Source organism: Erigeron canadensis, chromosome 1 (genome assembly GCF_010389155.1).
Source record: "Erigeron canadensis isolate Cc75 chromosome 1, C_canadensis_v1, whole genome shotgun sequence".
NCBI classification, from domain to species: Eukaryota; Viridiplantae; Streptophyta; class Magnoliopsida; order Asterales; family Asteraceae; genus Erigeron; species Erigeron canadensis.
This window is the reverse complement of record NC_057761.1, coordinates 39,827,938-39,849,871: the sequence shown is the minus strand read 5'-3', so window position 1 is coordinate 39,849,871 and position 21,934 is coordinate 39,827,938. Positions and strand designations below refer to the sequence as shown.

At 30.9% G+C, this 21,934-nt stretch overlaps 1 protein-coding gene across 1 annotated transcript; it reads left to right on the top strand.

Annotated features, from left to right (window-relative positions):
• Nucleotides 1-3,761: 3,761 nt before the first annotated feature.
• On the top strand, nt 3,762-5,594 carry LOC122579869 (3-ketoacyl-CoA synthase 5-like). Its single transcript, XM_043752134.1, has one exon. It carries the CDS (start codon nt 3,907-3,909, stop codon nt 5,311-5,313), a length of 1,407 nt encoding a protein of 468 aa, XP_043608069.1. The 5' UTR covers nt 3,762-3,906; the 3' UTR covers nt 5,314-5,594.
• Nucleotides 5,595-21,934: the final 16,340 nt, after the last annotated feature.

The following is a 21,934-nucleotide window of genomic DNA, read 5'->3' as shown; positions in this document are numbered from 1 at the left end:
CTAACATATGGCAAAAATATAAAGTTTAGAAAAACGGGGGCTCTTTCAAAATCGAAGGCCATATACGGTCGCTTCTAGCTACTACACTTAATACGTCTAAATTTTACAATTTCAAATGCTTTAAAGATTTTAGTTTTCCATATACATTTCTATCCCCTTTTTAACTTCCATGTGCTGGCTTTTTTTTTATCTTTCATCTTTAATTCCTTTTTCCGTTTTGTTTTTTCAAGTGGACGCGCCCATAGGTCCCAGCCCAAAATTATGTAATTGGTTAACTATTTCATATATTATTTGCTTTTTGAGAAACTGAAATATCTATATGTGCATGCTCAAAAAAGTGCAAATATCCATTATATCCGGACGTTAGCTAGTAACAAAAAGAACATATTTTTTAGTGATGCTTTCTTGAATACAAATGACTAAAAAGGTAAGGGGTAATTTTATACGTGCACTACCTGGCCACCTGCCGGGAAAATCTTTATATATATCGTTTTAAAAGGTTTTATCATTATATGGTGAAATTTTTTTGGTTTCCTTAATATCATATACCGACTGAATGTTAAAAAAAAAAAATTTATCTTCATATGTCATTACCCAATTTTGTACTGTTTTTACCCAATTTATGCTTGGTATGTACAGAAACTCCCCTCAATTTCAATACCTTAATTGCATCTCGTATCCTTACAGTTAACCACACACTTTATATGCCCATAAAATACCAACTAAGTTTTTTTTTTTTTTTGAAAGGTGTGCATCATTTGCTCGCAACAGGCCGGGGATCTAGCTTACGTTTTCTTAACCGGGTATGCGCTAGAGAGCCCCCTCACCCTCAATACCTAGGAGGAGGAAAAACTGTCAACTAAACCGCCCAAAAGCACGACATTTAATTGTAATAAAATACCAACTAAGTCTAAGGAAGAATTTTTGCTTAGCATTTAAAAGGTATAATGAATCAGTATTATCGCTAAGCAAAATATACTAATCGAAATAATTGTAAATTAGCAACAATAATGAAAATGACATTAGTATATTCTTTGCATTTCGCGGAATTATTTGCTGTTGAGCGTGAAATTAGTAAAAACTGTTGGGATATATGACAATTTATCAAATCAAATCACAAAGCATGCAACGGAAGATAGATCTATGTAGTTAATTGATTAACCAAGAAAGAAAGCATGTACCTTTAATTGGAGATGAAAAGTAAGAAACTTTATGAGGATTTGAAGTAAATCCCTCTACGTTTGCACACACGACACAAGGATGTATGTATGCTAGTACTTGATCACGAACCGGCAACGATTAACTTCTCCTTTAACTTACTTTGATCGAATCACCAAGAACCCTAAAAGGGTTTGGGAATTTTCGGCCACTAGGACCGAAAAAGAGAGAGAGGGATAGAGTTTTAGGGTTTTAGAAAACCTTATGATTTGTTGTGTGTGAAAAACAATTAACCTAGCCCTCCTTATATAGAAGTAGGAAACTTGATGACCAAGTTTAGGGTTTTCAAACCCTCCATTCGACCGGCCCCCTAAGAACATTCTAGAGGGCCTCTTAATTGTTTCCTTTAATTACAAATCTCTCCTCCGTTAAGTCCGTCCGTTAAGTACCATTAACTATTAACATTTTAACAGACGACCGTTAGTTTTTCGTGATCTTTAATTAATTAATAAATTACATTAATTATAGTTACATTCGTGTCGAGACGTGTGACCGGGTAAGCTTAAATACTTTCTGAATATATGTTCATTTTACGTAATTATATACTAACAAAAACAGATGGTTACGGAGTATATATTCCATTAGTAATAGTATATAAAAAAAGTTAAGATAAATCGGAAAGCTTTTTGCTGAGAATGGGAGCACGAATGCTCTGCACACAGTACCATGAAGTAATTAGAATTACTTCAACAAACTAATAAGAGTATTTCACATGTATGTAATATATATATATATATATATATATGAAATTTAAAGAGAAATGTACTGGTAATATTCTGTTTAAAAATTTTCACATGTATCTAATAACTAAGACAAATCGTACTCTGGTTAGTAAAGGTTGAGTTTAATTTTTTATGTTCGAAGACAAATGAGTTGTTAAATAGCAAACCACTATCGATCAGAAGAAGTGCCAAACCAGAATTCACGAGATTTTTTTTTTAAATGAGCATACTTGACGGGTGTTTTGTCAAATGAGTTTTGATAAAAAAAAATAAAATAAAAAATGAAATGAGTAAATCCAGGTTTGGCAAACCCAGACTCTCGATGAATCCGGGTTTGCCAAACCCCGACTCAAATTTCAAATATCGAGTGCAGGTTTGCCATCCCCGGACTCGCAGTAATACAGAAGCTTTTCAGTTTGATGTGACTTGCTACAGGGGTGCGTGGCTTTACAAACACTACAAATAATATTGTATTTCTTTACACTTTTAGTTAGTTAGCATGAATCATTTAAAAAAATTTGTCACGCTTTTATATGTGTAAAAATGAAGAACTAAAAATGTATAGAAATTAATCCACACTTAAAATTGTGGTATTCTAAAAGTTCACACTATTTAGTGTAGAATGTCATATTTAATTTGTTACACCACATATTTAGTTAGTGTGAACAAATGTGGTGTTACAAATTAAATACTCCCTTCCGTCCCAATTTAAATGTCATATTTTAATTTTTGAAGTATTTCTTTTGCAACTTTGACCGTAATTTTTTTGATCATGTCATACAATAATTAATGTAAAATATATTGATAGAATGAGCTTTAGGTGTATTTTTAATTGATATAACTTTCATTCGGTATTATGTTATACGAACAAAAATCTATACGGTTAAAGTTTGAGAAGAAAGACTCAGCAAGTCAAATTTAGACATTTAAATTGAGACATGGGGTATGAATACCACAATTTTAAGTATGAATTAATTTCTACACATTTTTATTCTCTATATTTTTACACACATAAAAGCGTGATAAATTTTTTAATTTGTTCACAATAATTAAAAATGTAAACAAATGCAAGATTATTTGTAATGAAACGAGACCGGGTTTGGGAAGCCCGGACTCGATTGTTATATATGTACCTTATATATGTTGTTAGAAACTAAATAAGGAAGCAATATTTGTGGGTCTATTTGACAGACCCATGCTAGAAATCCAACCCGGCCGCTTATGCCACATCTAACCATGGGCCATGAGTGCAAGCTTCACAACTTACCTCATTGTGCTATTGAACTCGTGTAACAGTGTTCTATTATCAGACTTAATTATTCAATGGTGATCCCAAAAAAAAAATACCAGTCAAATGCCTTATTTGAACCATGGCAAGCCACTCGTACTCAAACCGCATGTAAAAACATTATTAAAGCCATAAAGTGGATGTAGATGAGTTTGTAGCTGCAGGAATATCCAAATGATTTATACATATATATGGTTTCACAAATTCTAGTGAGGGAGTTGATTGTTTGAGTTTATTAAAAATACATCGAACGTTTTGTCAATGGTTTCAGTCTTTGATAAATCAATGTTTTTGAGCCATTTGATTTAAGAAAAACTGCATCACTTTTAATGTTGCTTTTAAATACTGATAGTATACGTACAGATGACCAGTCTTTTTTTCTTGGAGCAAATAGATACGATCAGTTGGATAACTAATTAATCCTTTTAGCCTCGTACTTACTGATGTGACATAAATGCAATGAACAATGATATGAGCACAGACAATTCATTCATTTAATCTTCCCATCTGCCTCGGCCACTCTTTCCGTCCTTCCTCTACAACTTACACATGCCTTTTGGTCCGTCCGTCTTTAAATCTTAACCTTCCGATTTTCCTTCATATATACCCCTTAAAACCCGACTAGTGTTACTCACACACACACACTTTACTTGATCTCCTTTTCTTCAAACATCCATCATGTTTAAGTTTGCAAAAGAATCACACATGTATCTCATCCTAACCCTAGTAACCATCTCTTTTTTTCTACATGATCTCTTAATGTCTATCTTAGTCAGCAACTACAATATCTCTATATTTATACTAATTATCACTATCTTGGCCTTCTACTTCGTGACCAAGCCTCGAACCGTCTACTTACTTGATTTTGCTTGTTTTAAGCCTCCCCCAATGTATAGGATACCCTATGCCACTGCATACGAACATGGACACATCTTATTAGCCAAATTGCAGCCCGAAAGCTATGCATTCCAAGCTAAGATCTTTGAGCGGGCTGGGTTGGGTGAAGAAACAAGTTGTCCTGGAGCATTACATTACTTACCACCAAATCCAAGTTTAAAGGATGCTAGAGAAGAGACCGAATTAGTCATTTTCTCGGCTTTGGATTCTTTGTTCAAGCAAACGAAGATTAGTCCTGAAGATATCGATATTTTAATCTTGAACTGCAGCCTTTTTATTACTACCCCGTCTCTTTCAGCTATGGTGATTCATAAGTACAAAATGAGAAGTAATGTGAAGAGCTATAACTTGTCAGGAATGGGGTGTAGTGCCGGTCTAATTTCCATTGACTTGGCTAAACACCTCCTTCAAGTTCATCCTGAATCTTATGCACTAGTTATAAGCACTGAAATTATTACCCCTAATTCTTATATGGGTAAAGAAAGATCGATGCTCCTCCCAAACTGTCTGTTCAGGATGGGAGGTGCAACGGTCCTTCTGACGAACAAAAAGTCCGTACGTAAACATGCAAAGTACAGCCTTTTGCATGTGGTACGGACACACAAAGGTGCCGATGATAAATCTTATGGTTGTGTTACACAAGAAGAAGATGAAGAAGGCCATGTAGGAATATCCCTCAATTTGGATCTCATGGTAATAGCAGCTAAAACCTTGAAATTAAACATTAGCATACTCGGATCATTAGTTCTTCCATTATCCGAAAAACTTCACTTTCTTTTGAACCTAGTTGAGAGGAAAATCTTTAAGCTTAAAAAGAAACCATACATTCCTGATTTCAAAAAGGCGTTCGACCATTATTGTATCCACGCAGGAGGACGGGCAGTTATTGATGAAATCCAAAAGAGCTTGAAGTTAACCGCTGAACACGTGGAGGCGTCCAAGATGACATTGTATCGGTGGGGGAACACATCTTCGTCGTCGTTATGGTATGAGCTCGGATACATAGAAGCAAAAGGAAGGATGGAGAAAGGTGACAAGGTTTGGCAAATCGGCTTTGGAAGTGGGTTTAAGTGTAACAGTGTTGTTTGGAAATGTAATAGAGACATTGATGAAATCCCGAAAACTGGAGCATGGGCCGATTGCATTCATAAGTACCCTGTTTGTGTCCCAGAAGTGGTTAAGATTTAAGATAATTAAGCGGAGGTCTAAGATAATTGGTTGTGGATTATTATATTATAATTGTAGAAAAATATATAAAAGTGTGTGTGTAGATCTATGTGTGAAGTATTATTTCCTTTCTAAACCAAAAATAAAAAGCTTTGTATTCGTTTGCATGATAAAGTGTGGTCTCTCCGTAGCAAAAAAAAGACATGCAGTAAAAATGTAACAAGTCATTGATGTAACTTAATTTTCATCGTCTGATCGAAATCGATTGGATATTATATTGTTTTAATCGATTAATTCTTTAATATCTATGTGGTTATCTATATATGCCAACAAGTTCAGTAAGTACGATAAGCATTGATCACTTCATGAGATATAGCATATGTTTGTCTATTATTTTGTAAGTTTGACCAACTTAAACGGAGGACAGACACTCCGGGCCTAGGGGCAAAAATGAAGTGTACAAGACCCAATTTTTTAGGGGACTCGGATTTTTAAATTATATACATAAAGATTATTATATATATGTTCTATACTATTTTTTATAATTAACGACTTTGATATTGTGATCGGGTGGTTAATTAACACATTATATAAGCACATATTTTACTCTTGGTTAGGGACCTTCTTTCCCAGCTGGCCTAAGGCCAAAAATTTATTAGGGACCTTGTTATTTACATTAAAATAAATCAACTATTAGCCGTTTACACGTATAACAACATAATTTGTACTTGATGCACATAATTTGTATATTTTAGATTTATATTAATAATGTACTCTCCAAAACTTAATGTGCCTTGCACTTGCCATATGCAGAATTCAGTGTTGATCGATGAGTCTCTTGCTATAATTGACTGTTTGATTACACGAATTTATTTTATCTGGAAGAACTCACATGATCACGTACTATATCTCACTAGCAATTAATGGACATTTCCCACTCTAGCTAGGTGTGGGGTGAGTGGTGTCATGATTTGCAGCCGACAGCCGGCAACAACGCCCCTCAAGGTTAGAGCCCAAAAAATATGGATTTTGTTATAGCTACCAGTTAATATTTTATATTTATTTTAATTAAGTTTTGGATTTCTAAAAAATGAAATGTAATAACATTTGTACCTTGTGTTTCGTGTATGACCCCACCTAATTATTACTCTAATTTAATTTAACTAATTTTATCTCTTCAATTTATCATTTTAATTGTTAAGCTGACTAACTTTGACCGTAAATAGTTTTGTTTGTGTAATGTAACACTTGATATAAAGTATATGAATGGATTGGGATTTTAATGTACTTTTTGTTCATACAAGTTTCATCAACTACTATATAATACAAACAAAGTTATATACGGTTAAAGTTAGTCAACATGACAATTAAAATGAGACGGAAGGAGTATTACACTATCATTAATTATTTTATTGTTTTGAATTATTATCAAATCAACGCACGTTATTTCTCTTAAGTTTTGATTTATAATAAGGGAACATAATCAATTTAATATAATTAATTGATTCTTTTGAAATTTAAAATTCTATTATAACTTGTAATTAACGTAGAAACCTTTTTTAATATCTTTCTCAACATAAAACATTTTGAATACATTAAACGTTGTTTTATACATTATTTCATTATTTTGTTCTCGTTAGTAATATCTTTGATATTAATACTTCTATTATTTATTTTATTTTCTAATTGTATTTATATTATTGTTTTAGTTATGAATTATGTATAATGAAATCTTTTGAAAATTTTTTATATATATAACTAAGAGAGGATATGGTTGATTAAATATAGCACTTTTATTTGTTCGCACATAAGCTTTTATCATACGTGTTAGTTTTATATGATTTTGTGTCTAGTGGGTTTGTCATCTCAAACGTCATCTCATCATCAGATACCACTTAATATGCACTACAACAAATTAGTTCATTCTACACAATTTTAAAAAGGAAAAAATCCACAAAAAGGTAACCTATTTACATGAATTTCTTATTAAAAGTAGCCTATTTTGTTTTCGTCTATTTAAAGGATCATATTTTCAAAAAGTTCCTAATAAAGGGTATCTCGTTAGTTTTTGACAGACGGAGCTTGTTAAGTGCCACATCATCGATGCCACGTCATCAGTTTTGCTGACTTGGCACTTGACTTTGACCGGTCAAAGTCACGTCAAGTCAAGTGCCACGTCAGCAAAAAATGATGACGTTACATTGATGACGTGACACTTAACGAGCTCCGTCTGTCAAAAACTAACGAGATACCCTTTATTAGAAACTTTTTGAAAATAGGATCCTTTAAATAAACGAAAACAAATTAGGTTACTTTTAATAGCACACATCATACGTGTTTGAAGTAAAATTCACTTGTCAAAAAAGAATTCTTATTTTAATATACAAACTTCTGTTTTAGAGCATGTTGACCTCGAGAAAATATAATACTTTTGACTGAAGCAAAATAGCATTACTAATGAAAATTCCTTTTCGTAATGTTAACAATATTTTATTGGTGTATGTCTATAAAAAATATTGATATTGTACCGATAAAGTGTTTGAATGCATTAGCTAATTAAACTAGATTTTGCTCTACATGGTTAAATAAATTGATAACGAAATCTATCACTGATGATGATTTTGTATTATCAAAATGTATAATGTGGTGGTTGTAAACCATTAACGATTATAATGTAATAAGTTTATCAAAAAATACTATAGTATATATAATAATAACTAAATATTTTCAAATTTTATGCTACACGTATAGCTATCATTTTTTATATGATTTTGATAAAGAGTTATTTTTATTGTAATTTAATTTATAAAAAACTTAATTTACTTTTATATGAAATTGTTTTCTTTTCTAAGTTTGATAATTAAAATAATATTAATTAAATAATTAAAGTAGTAAAAATACATAAAAGTATTTATAATTTTGAAATAAGCAAAAACTATAAAATCATGTATGTAGTTCTCCATAGAAAATGTCAAATAAAATCACTGATATTTAAATGTTGATAAAATTAATTTAGCTCCTTCAAAGAAATAATAGAATAATAAGGAAAATAAATGGGACCCACTATGTCTATCAAAAAAGCTTACAATAATTATTACTCCATATAAAAGTAATGAAATCACATTAGCCAAGGAAAATAGTCTAAGTCTTTATTTTTAAATTTTATATTAGTAGCTTTAACCAAATAAATTAGTATGAATAAAATTTCCAAGAAAATAACCTTTGAGTTTCATTCCATTATTTGTTCATCAAACAACAAGTTTGTCATGTAATGTGTGTGGACGATTGAGCCATTTCACGGGAGATGTGAGAATGAGTCTTCTATTAAGGTTATGTCCTCTTTATATAAAGGGAGTTCGTCTTGTAGAACAAGCTGAGAGGTTTGGAGGATTCTTAATTGTATGAGAAATGATATACTTGACATGTATTGGAGATATACATGCCTTATATATCAAATGTATATTAAATGTGTGGGATAACCGTGAGTTGGCTGGAATATGGAGAAATCCCATTAATTTAGAAGAAAAATAATATCTTTCATATTTGGATACAGATAAGCAGATGAGGCTGCTTGACAGATGAAGGTTGCGTATAAGCTACTCTCCGTATACACCAACACTATGAAAGTGGAGGGGTGACATACTTGTAATTTGAGGCGGGTAAAAGATTACATGAGGGGAATACATGTTTAAGCTAGCGGCTATCTTTTAGTGCTCGGGGCCAAAGCAAATGGGTTTTGCTTGGGTTAAATAGGATCCAGCCCGATAAAGCTTTTTTTTTTTTGAACATGATCAGCCCGATAAAGTAATAGTAGTTAACTGGTTATCCGTATTCGGACCTGATTTCATTAATTCTTTTCCTTCTTGAGCAGCTCGAATACTTTAACATTAAACATAAATTTATTTTCGACACATGGGTATTGTATTAAACTTTAATTTATAGAAGGCATTTATAAACACTTGCACGCAACAACAATATAGTACAAAAAGTTTCTTTTGTAGAAACTCTCAAAATTAAATGCTTGTAAACAAACCATATATTGACATCATGTTTTCATATAGCAACATATAATAACATTGCAAACATTTTATATTAAAAGAATAAATAAATAGCAACAAAATCTTTAGATAAACATGCAGTTGATCATTAATTCATTTCTTCATTACTAAAGAAAATTTTCCCATTAAAAATTTCCAACATTCTTAAATGTTGATTAAGAATGATGTTAGATGCAGAAATACATGAAAATAGAGTTTTTAGTTGTTTGAGCATAGATCGAAGGATGTTGATTACATGGTCGTATGGGTTGTGAAAGGCTAGCTAAGCCGAAGGGGATTAAGGGATCCAAAGAGAGCCTTGACCCATAGATCCAATGGTCTAACCCGTTTTCTTCACACCCTTCGGCTTCACCTGTCGGACACGGTTAATCGGCTTGGACCGTAAGACTTTATATTGTTTATTGTATTTATGTGTTTGCTCACCGGCTATCCGTTTTTTTTTTTTTTTCTCTTTTAAAAACATTAAATTTTTATATATATAAAAGAAAAAATTGCTAGAAAAAAATTAGACGATAGAAGGAAAAAAGTTGCTCACTATCTGGTTTCTTATTGTCCTTGTATAGTGACCTGCTGGATCCGAATCAAGTTTCGTTTGACTTGCATGACCCGCTGGATTTGAATACGTTAGCCTATCCGGCCCAAGAAGAAAAACTGGCTTAGCCCATAGGGTGAGATAATTCCCCACAAGATCATTAGTATTGACGTAAAAAAAATATATAATATTATTGTACAGTTCATTAATGAATTAAACTCATGTTCCAAATTATTGAACTATGATAAAATCTATCTACTAATAAACTATAACAGGATTGAAGTTTTTTTTAAATGACAAATGGCACATTCTTTAAACGACATGTGTCATATTTAGTCTAAATCTAATCTAATTTCCTAATATATAGTTACCTTAAAATTACGAGATAACTTATTAAATTTTATCTCTTAATATAATACTAATTGCTTTTCGATATAAACATTTCATAAACTTGAACAAGATCGATACTTTAGTTGCAATTTATATAATCTTTACACATTCTTAGAGAATTCCATGTAATCTTATCAATACTATTTGCTATTCTCGCTTTCGTGTATGCTCATGTTCCATTATTTCCTGGTAATAATAACTTTAGTTGCAATTTATATAATCTTTTCATGTTGTAAATTAGTTTTCTTGATATATGAATATATGTTTAACTTTGTTTTCATAAACTTCTCATTATTGTTTTTACGACTCCTTTTTTTTCTCTTGATGTTTCATTATTTGTTACTGTATCAGTGTATCTTACTTATAAGATAAGATGAATACAATTATCCATAACTACAAATTACATACATACATTGACTTCACTAATAAGGACATAAGGTAAACTGTGATATTTCATCCAATGTAGAATATGGTTTTTTCCTCATTGTTTTCAGTTAATCCTATTCTCCCATACTGATTTATTCTTCTACTTTAAAAACAAATAGTATATATAATTATTTAACGTAATATAGTGATTTTTTTTCACTTGTATCACCATGTTGGTATGCATTTACTACACAATTTTTTCAAAAAACCAAGCAAATCACTAAAAAAATGTATTAACACAAACCGTGCATCCCGCACGGGTATTAAAACTAGTGTATATATATATATATAGGGTAGAGATTTAGAGAGAAGGTTCTTAATGAGAGAAGGAGGAGAATGTTCGTTTTTTTTAGCTTCTTTTTTTCACTTTTTTCATTCTTTTTCTAATTAACTTAATCCATAAAAAAAAATTTAAAAATAATAATAAAAAAAAAACTTCTAACCCGATTTAGTGGGTTATACATGTAAGGGTACGGTACGGCTTTGTCTTTAAGGATATTAATAAGGGGTAGCTGGTGGGAGTGATAGGTCATAAAGGGTGATAGGTCATATGGAGTGATCGGTGATGGGGTGATCTACCTAACATGCTCACCCTTAGCTATCATGGCTCCACCATAAACCGAGAGGCTTCACCTATAGCTTACGGGCTACGCCCTTTGGGAAAAATAATATTTTTTAAAATTTTTATATGGAATTAGTTAATTAAAAAGAATATGGAAAAGGTGAAAAAAAAAGTTCAAAAAATCAAAAACGAACATTCCCTCCCTTCTCCCCTTAAGATATCTTTTCATTTGATATATATATATATATATATATAGTTTTCTTATTTTGAGAACCATTTTTTTTTTAAGAACCATGAAAACTCGTAAATTATATATTTGTTTACATGTTTTTTTTTATTCACATGTGAAATGATATAAAAATATATGTTGTAGAAGAAACTTTTTCAAGATTCCTTCAAATTAGTCTTTTATGAACTTGTGAATGAATTTGTTCACGTTTTTTGTTCACATGTGACAAATGGCTATATAGAAGATTTTGAAAAAAAATTTATTCTACAACATATGTTTTTACAACATTTCACATGTTAATGACAAAAAAAACATGTATTCTAATATGAAATTTAAGAGTTCTCATTATTCTTAAAAAAATAAGTTTTCAAAATAAGGGTCATATATATATATATATATATATATATGTTTCACGTTATTCTTTAATCTCTACTAGTTGCACACTAAAAATGTTATATATAAGACCCTAGCCTTCGTTCTCACACCACCACCACCACCGTATTCTTTCGTTCGCTTTTGTAGTTCGACAAGCAAAAACCAACAAAAAAATTATCCATTTAAAGTGACAAGAAATTAATGACTCCTATCGCATTGCAAATTACCATACTAGTATGTTGCATTTTTAAATACAAATCAAACGAAAAGAGTTGTAGTTCAAGATGGTCGGTTAATTAAAAATGAATAAGTTTGTTTAATGCGCAACTCGTGTATACTGTATACATAATGAAAATGATCATATACATGGATTTCATTGTTATTATTTTTTATTTTTATTTATTTATTTATTTTAATCAATCAAAGAACATATACTATAGTTATTTTTAATATGAAATAGATCCCCTAAAAATTTAATAAGATTTGTAAACGGGCCTTTGTAAATCATGCATTACTAGGTCAATGACACACAATTAATGTTGCTGACCATCAAGGTTTGAACTTTGAATTGTGTGTAAGGAGACAAGATGGTGTGATGCTTGCTTTGTTTAATTGATTTGAGTTGATTTTAATAATCGGGAACTGACGTTCAAGTACATATTCAACCAATCTAAGCAAATCTAGTCACCCTTTTTCCATATCTCACCCACCCTCTACTTATTTTTTTGTCGAGCAAAATCTTATTTTTCAGGAAGTATGACTTCTCCATTTTAATATTAGCTGGTTCCTATCCACACGATACGATAACAATAAAGACTACTTCTAATAATTTATCAAATAATTTCTAAACCAACATCTTTTTATTAATATTTAGGTTAAGAGAGAAGATTTTTAGTTTGAGATATAGAATACTAATTTTGGTACAACTAGGGATGACAATGGGGCGGGTATCGTCGGAGATCTCGATCCCCATCATCATACCCGATTCTCATTTATAATCCCCATCCCATTCTCCGTCCCCATCGGGGATTTAAAATACATCCTCATTCCCGTCCCCATCGGGTATCGGGGATTCCCGTCAGGTAATCGGGGATATCTTTTTGACTAAACATAAACTCATTGAAGTAGAAGCTAGATAGCTAAGTAAACGTGTAGTTCGACTTTTTCTTTCTATATATAAACTAATATCTATGTTAAGTAATCGATAAATAAAGTGTAACACATGAAAAGTATTGAAACAAAAAGCTATAAACTTAAAGCGATTCTAAAAAATAGAAAAAAACTTGAAGTGTAACTAATGAACATGAAAAGTTTTCGGGATCAAGTATGGGGATCGTGGATTTATGATTTCCCATCCCCCGTCCCCATTCCCATCGAGGAATAAAATTACATCCCCGGACCCATCTCCATCCCCGGTCAACTCAGGGATTCACCGATCAAACCTGTACGGGTATCAGATTTCCCATCGGATACGGGTATTTTTCCATCCCTAGGTAGAAGTTTGATACACTTTAAGCATAATTATTTAATCTTAACACAAAGAAACTTGTCTCTTTATCTTACTAGAAATAAAGTTATCACGCCGAAAGTTTAATAGAATATCATTATGCGGTATTAATTTTACAACTTTAACTTACAACACATAAATACATCAAAAAGATAAGTAGTTGAAGGGATAACATATATTTATGTTTGAAAATGATTAACACTATATGTGTCTTGCGGTTGTCCAACTTACAAGTATTGATTGTATAGAGCAAAAACAATAAGTACAGGGTGACAACTCTAAAGTTGCTCTAAGTCTTATGATTCACAGAATGTTTTTGTAAGGAATGAAATCTTTTAAAAGATTGGAATCTGAAGGAATGAAATTTGATAGGATATTTTTTATTTTTTGGGAATTCAAGTGACGGGAGGAATTTAATTACTTCCTCCATCCCCAAGGAATGGAGATTCCATCAAATGATGAAATGTTTACTTTCCATGGAATGAGATTCCCTCTTCCATCAAATTTCATCAAATTTTGTAAAACAAACGCGACTTTATAGTCTTACTCATTCATATTGTGAATTAAGTAAGCATAATAGGTTGTGACCCAATTGAATTGGGCCAATTGGCCGTTACATAATTACTAAACTAAATGGTGGTCAGTCATAATTGTTGCTTAGTGGTATATTGGTGAGATACACATTGGTTTTTTTAACGTAATCAAGGCGTAACTTTTTGCAACATTTATATACGAATAAAAGATTTATAGTTGTGATAGTTGTATCCATCAACCTTCTTCTTCGTTTTTTTCTTTAAAAAAAAAAAAGACAATTGTTAGATGTTAATGATTTGAACGCCAACAGTAACATCCAAGTTGGGTAGTATGATAGAAGTTGAAATCCGCACACCCCTACATAAAAGGAGTGATAACACATATATTTCTTTTTATTGTAAACGGGTTTGTTTTGAATTTAAACTTGCTTACGAACATTTAGAGCTCAATTATGTGAAGATGTGAGGTCTGTGTCAATGGTAGTAACTAGTAAGAGCCGGTCTTAATTTAACTACTCATGACTGACTAGAGACGTATATATATATATATATATACTAGAGTGAAGACCCGTGCGATGCACAGTTTGAATTTTATATTTGTGTCAAACGCTATATTAACGAACGTGGTTTCATCTTATAAACACAAATATAAAACTTGGAAGGGGCTGTCTTGGAACGGTATATTTACTCAGTCCACCGCACCCTACACGGTTTAAAATCAAACTACAATTACCAGGTAGTCAAAGAAAGGGGTTGTCTTAGAACTGTTAAAACTATTGGTGCCAATATGATCACAGCAGTGGATTTATTCGCTTATGATTTCCAGTATCGTCAATGCATCCCAACTTGGAAAACTTGTCAATATTATCATCAAATCATAAAATACAATTATATTCAATCCTAACACATAACTAAATTACAGTCCTCCTTTATAAGAACAATACAAAAAAGGGCATTTTCTTATGTAGTGTCTCAGTCCGGGCCCATTTTTACCCACTACCCAACACGACCCAAACTCTCTCATTTTACAGCCTCTAACCTAAACAGTTAGCAATATAAACACATTCAACTCGTTGCCTACCCGACCCGACTCACACACTTTACAGCCTCAAACCAAAACATAAGTAATAATGCAACCGTTTAAATCCATTGACATATAGAACCAACTTGCCCATCTTACAACCTCTAGACTAAATATCAAAAAAATAAATATAAATGAACCCATTTCAACCCATTGACCAAACTCAACCAAAAAATTTTCTAATTTACCACCTCTAACCTATACTTTATTTGAAAAAGGAAAACCTGGATATTAAAAACGTGTTGATTATTATTTTCATTAGAAGTCAACCAATGATATATATCCAACACGTGTTGATCATTTTCTTCCTTTAAATTATTTATCCCTTTCAATGGGAAACAAAAGCTTCGATTGGAGTTGAAACCTGTTGCACGATCAGATAAATAAATTAGAGTTATAGCTAATTAAACGATAACTGAAGACAATAAGATTCCTCGAGCCAATTTGTTTTGTAATGAAAAGGATAACGTGAAAAGAGAGATATATAGAGGAGTGGATGATAGTTTCTAAATACCTATCATCTTGAATTGAAGTTAATGCTTTTATATCCTCAAACACTCTCTATACCCTGAAATAAGAATATTGGTTAAAGACAAACAAATATACAAATGCATATAAATCATTATCAAAGAATATGACTAACATAATACCAAGAATTCAGAAACCACTCTTTTAGGCATTTCATCAAACTCTTAAAGTGTAACCTTATAATATGGCACAACAAAAGCATTAAAAAGAAAAAAAAAACTCACAATTTTTAAGTACTTAAATTAGAAAAGAAGAGATGAAATAGAAACAGAGGAGTTTCAATCCAAAATTTTCATTCATTTTTCAATTTATAATAAATCAAAACAATGCTCATAACCAAAATGTAATGGTCATAAACTGTATCTGTTCATCACCTTATAGAGATGGATTGAAAGAACTGGTGTGATAATTTTTGGGAAATTTTTGAGTAATAATGGTGGGAAATTGAATGGGTTAGTATGAGGGGCATCAACATTATAATTATTATTTGTTTGTATTTTTCAATTACGTAAGTGAAAGGGTGGAGGCTGGGTTTATTTTTATAAAACCAATTGGAATCTTTTAGGTTGGGCTGATGAATTATAAGGGATATCAAAAGGTTATAGTTAATGACTTAAATCATTTACTTGTACTATTATTGTCATACTAATACCAAATTTTCAATATCAAAATGGTTAAATTATAGATTATTAATCCATAATACTCATTCATATATATAATTAAGTAATTAATTAACCTCATTTAGTACCATAATGAATGAAGTGCCAAAAAACATCAGGCCTTCAACTTTATATTATAATAGATATATGAGAAAGATATAATGAGTCCACCTAAAAAAAGTCCATGTAACTTACACATGATTTTCTAGTGGGCCATTTGCCAGAAAGTCTTAGTGTTTTTACAAAAAAGTCTTGTATATCGTAATAGATGATGATGGTGGTGTGTAAGTTACGAAAATCAATGGACTTTTTTTATGTGGACTCATTTTATCTTACCCCTATATACATATATATATATATATATATGTTTTAAGTAAAATAAAACAAGTATTAAAGTAAAACAATAAGTTTCTCTTTACTAGATCTTCGTGCATCAATTTAACCATGATCTAAAGGTCAAAATCTTGTTTTATTTCTTTTATTTTAATATTTGTTTCACAATACCTAACATTTATATATATATATATATATATATATATATATAAAATATATAGGACAAGATAAATATAAAAAAAGTCAATGAAAATGGTTTTTCCAAAGAGGAAAAAAATCTAGAAATCCATTTTAAAAATCTAAAAGTTCATCATAAAATTTAAGTTTTCAGGGGGGGGGGGGGGGGGGGGGGGGGGGGTTGGGGGAGGGGGCAATGTTCTTTTTTTGATACCGCTCATGCTCACAAGAATTCATAAATATAAACAGTATCTATTATAAATTATTGATCGAGTTCTAATTTTTTTAAGAATTTACGCCTTTTTAAAATTGGGTCGAAATGGATCGAGTATTATTACTACTGAGGACCTCATCTCTCTTTTTTTTTTTTAGTGAATATCATTCATATATATCACACTACTCTGCAAGCACGGAATAGCGTACAAGATTACAACATAATTAACTTACATTAAAATTATTTTAATCCTTTCATATAATAGTACCATTTTCAATCTACTCTTATACCATAAAAATCCTATGGTATTAACTTCAAGAAAAACTTTATCAATACTAATAGGAGTTTTTTCGAATATCTACTCATTGCTAATTTTTCACAAACACCAACATGTACCAACATGAAACAAATATAATTCATTTAAAAACCTTTCTCGTGTTTTTGCCAAGATCCACCTTATCATATAATTCAATAAGTTCCTTAACTCAGGACCTCACCTAATTACAATATTAAGTATTATACATGTACCTTTAAAATTCAAAAATTTTTAACTAACTAATGGATACTTTTTACCATATAACTAGGGAAAAAACCAATATGCTTATAGTAGTAGGGGAAGAAACATGTCCCCCAACCCCCCACCCCCACAAAATCATGTATAACTATTGGAAAAACTAATATGCTTCTAGCAGCATACTTGTTACCCCCTATAACTAAAGGATATCTTCAACATATCATGTGTAACTCTTTTTTTCATGAAAATTTTTTTTTTCTTTTGAATAAATAAAAATGCAAAATTAAATATTAAAAGTTCTAAAACTTAATTTATGGAAATTTTTTAAATCATTCATCTTAATCATATTATTATCATTTTCGTATCGAATTAATAATCGATATATAGTATGATTGAAACATTACAATTCTGAAACTATTATGTCATATTAAATTTACCCTATCTATATTAAACTTATTTGTAAAATATTTTTTATAGTTTTTTTTAAAGCATCAACGGATAAATAGCTAACACCCCACGTGGATGCGGTCATGCCGGTTCGATTTCTGGCAAGGCCCTAAAGGGTTTGCTGCTCATGTGTTAGTTGAGTATAATGTTGTTAAGGTCATCTCAACACATTTGTATGTAGCAGGATTCGAACCTGAAACACAGGAGAAAACCACTCATTACTAAATTAATTTTTGGAATCTTTTTGCATTTAAAATTTTACATATGTTTGTCTATATATGAACCAACAATGTTTGAAAATCTTGTACGTTATGTGTTTTTGTGGTTATTAGCGTATGCACGAGCCTGAAATACTAAAATCTAGCTTTAATTTGTCTTTTAAAGAGATTACTCATCAAATTTTTGTAACTATGTAGACAAGTCAAGTTGCTACTCATCATTCTCATGATGAAAGAGTCCTGAAGACTATTCTTTCCATTCGGCAGCTTTATCATTACAGATTTACATCCAAGGTTCTCAAAGCACAATTGCAACAAGACTAAATAAAAAAGAAAGGGATTAAGGAATCCAATAGTAGTAATTCCTAAAACATTTCAAATCCAATTCCTTTTGGTACTTTTACTGTTTTTTTCAACATTATTCCTTAACAATGTGCCCTTGACTAAAATAAAAATATAAATTAAAACTTAGAAGGATAAAAATAAAAATCCCAAATGACACTTGAGATGTAAAATTACATTAATTGTGAGATGTAATCAAAGAACTTGCACCATATGGATGTGGCCTAGTCTAGATTCAGCTAATTCAAGTGTCCATACTCTAGATACCATTCTTGTGCCAAAGATATGATCTTTAACAATCAATAATGATCAACAGACATGCCTTCATGAACAATGACTTCATTTCGTCCAATAACCTTATTTGGGACCATAATAAAACTATATATTTGGGATTTAATTGGTAACAATATTCACATAAATATATAAAGTATAAAATGTGTTTATAATCTGGTTTCTTGATAACACTAAAGTTATGTCTTAAACCGCAAACTACTAGTATAATTTTTATAAAATTCGAACCCAAAACAAAGAAGTTGTAGAAAAACTATAGATACTGCTAGACTAAAACATGTTATAATAAACAATAAAAAAAAATGATAACCTAAATTTTTGTATGTCAATGTTTGCTCGTCGGCCACGAGTGACAACTATGATGATTTACACATTTAAGAGGCACCAAACACATTTACCCTCCCACCAAACTCACTCAAAATTCTAGTCCCTCATCACCCTTTTGATGAGTAAATTGGCTGGCGAAATAAAGAACTTGTGAAGTACAATTGTTGGTAATGCATTAAAGCCACCTTAAATCTTGTAGTGAAGGTGCTGATTTTTGGCTTAAAAGATATAACCAACAAATTAAATTTATCATAAATGAGATAACATGTGCTTATATATATTTTAGGTTTTAATGGATTGGTATGGAAGAAAACTTGAAATTTAAAGATCTTTTGTATAAATCTTGATGTGAGCAAAATGTTCACACGACATGAGACAAGATCAGCTTTTTTACAATGAAAATTAGAGTTTGATATATGAAAAATAATACTTTTAAACCCAAATTTAACGTTCAAAATATATGTATAAAAAAACTCTTTTATTATCGAGACAAGCATGGCACTCATCTTCGCTAAGGGAAATGATCAGTAATAGTATTTGGGCGCTCACGCCCTTGATGGGTTCAAGCAGCAACACTATTAACAGGTAGTTTAGAGTTATTTGTCTTCGATTCACTATATAAAGATATCGAAATCATTTATTTAAATCATAAAATAACAGTGTTATCACGCTCACGCCTGTCGAGTTCCATAAACTTTATACAACATCAAATAAAAAAGCGTTTCTTCGTTGATGAGAACCGAAGACCTTGTCGTTCATTGCCTTCCAAAAAGTCCGAAATCAACACCGAATTATCATCTCTTAAATCGTACTTTCTTTTATTTTGATTAATTAGTATTCCTTCGATCCTCCCTAGCTACCATATCCCACGGAGTAAGAATCTCAGAGGACCTACCTCTAGCCACTTATAAATTGCGTCCCATAATTAAGTTACTTGCAATAGAACAAAAAGCGAATAGAGTTGAGCGTAAAACTCAATATCTCTTTCAAACAAGTTCAAAACTTTTGTAATGTAAACTCTCAATTTTGGTGGAACATATATTTTACATCATCTCTCATTATCTCATAGCTTGTGTAGAAATTGTATCTTGTAGAATCTAATGTGTGATAGATCATAGATGACGTACTAGTGTACTACTAATTGAATCGAATAGTCAGGGTTTTACAAAGTTTATGTTTTTTACGACTTAGATATATTAGTTTAACAGTCCCAATACCCGTACGATATACGATAGCTATATAGATTGTATCATAAAGAAATTTAAATGTCTCATACATGATTCGTGGATATAAAATAAATTGTGGTTAAAGTAAATCGATGAACGAAATTAAGTTATAATAAACAGTAATGATAAATATAATATATGTTTAGTTAAACTTTTAAATTTACCTTAAAATTTTAGAACCACATCAAAACCGGAACTTGTAAGCATAGTGGATAATGGTAAATAACTTTATGATTTCGGATCGTAAACTCAAATTTTTGAAGTCTTTATGTTAATAACTTATTATAATTAATATAGGTAATAGAAGTTAAAGAAGTGGGGGGAAAAAAGAGACAATTTATTAATGAGAAAAAAAATCAATCAAATATGGTTATAATATCTTTTGTATTAATAAGCCATGAATTAAAGTTTAGTTCTAACTCTAATAATGAAATTGAATTTATATACAATTATAAAACCTTATTTAACAAAATAAATAAATTAAAAGGATGTGTCAATCAACGATTACGCAACGTGTCGTTTCAAGAACATATTAATTCTGTTTTGGTTTATTGATAAATACCAAACACTTTAATTTTATAAGTGTTTGAAAAATATGTAATATTTTCACCAAATATCTCATAAAATCTTTTTACATACAGTATCCCTTGGCATTAATGATTAAATTATAATATTAATCCTTTATATTTTAAAATATTTATATTAACTCTTTAAATCAAATAGTTTTATAATCATCAACACTACTCGACGTTGTTTCCACCACCAACAGTTAATCCCACCATTACACCGTTGTCACCACAACCACCATTGCGTTGCGCGGATACGTTGTTAGTTACCATAAAATGTATAACTGAAAAATATTTGAAATTACAAATTGTTGATCTATATGTATAGAGTCTATTTAAGATATTCTAGTGATCTTTTTCGACTATTTTTTATTACCATCCCATGATCTATTTACCCGATAAACAAAGCGATGTCTCATGTTTGACGCTATATATTTTTATGTAGTTTGTTTCTCAATAATATCGATTTTCTTTTTTATTGATTTTTGGGGTATGTTCTTATTATATAATATATTAGTATGAATGATGATTAAAATGATGGCTAATGTCCACATTCAACTTCATTCCAATTCTTTGTACATGTGACCTATATATATCTTTAGATACATATGTATGCATCATCAAATGCCTACAAGTCAAAACATGATACGCCATTATCCAAAGTATCACAAAAGAATTACTCCGTATAAAACTAAGGGCGCGCTTGGTTCACATAATGTTTTTCGAAGGAATGAAATTTTGCAACGGAATTAGATTCCGAAGGAGTGGAATTTGATGGAATTTTTTTGTTTTCTTAAAATTCAAGAGAATGAAGTAATCAAATTCCATCCAATAACCCCATGGATTGGAGATTCCATCATTTAATGGAACGTTTACATTCCAATGAAATGAAATTTCATCATCTTTTGAGAACCAAACATACCACGAAATAGAATTCAATTCCAATTCCATCAGATTCTGATAGAATCTGTGACCAAAAGCGCCCTAATTGTTCAATACCATAAATCAATATGAATTTATTGTCTACTGGTCATTATTTATGTGAATGCCGTGATACCAAATGAATAGATAAAGATGATATGACTTTTGAGGGACGATTAAAGTGGA

Excerpts from the sequence above, each read along its gene's own strand:
- LOC122579869 (XM_043752134.1), top strand. The coding sequence starts at position 3,907 with ATGTTTAAGTTTGCAAAAGAATCACACATGTATCTCATCCTAACCCTA.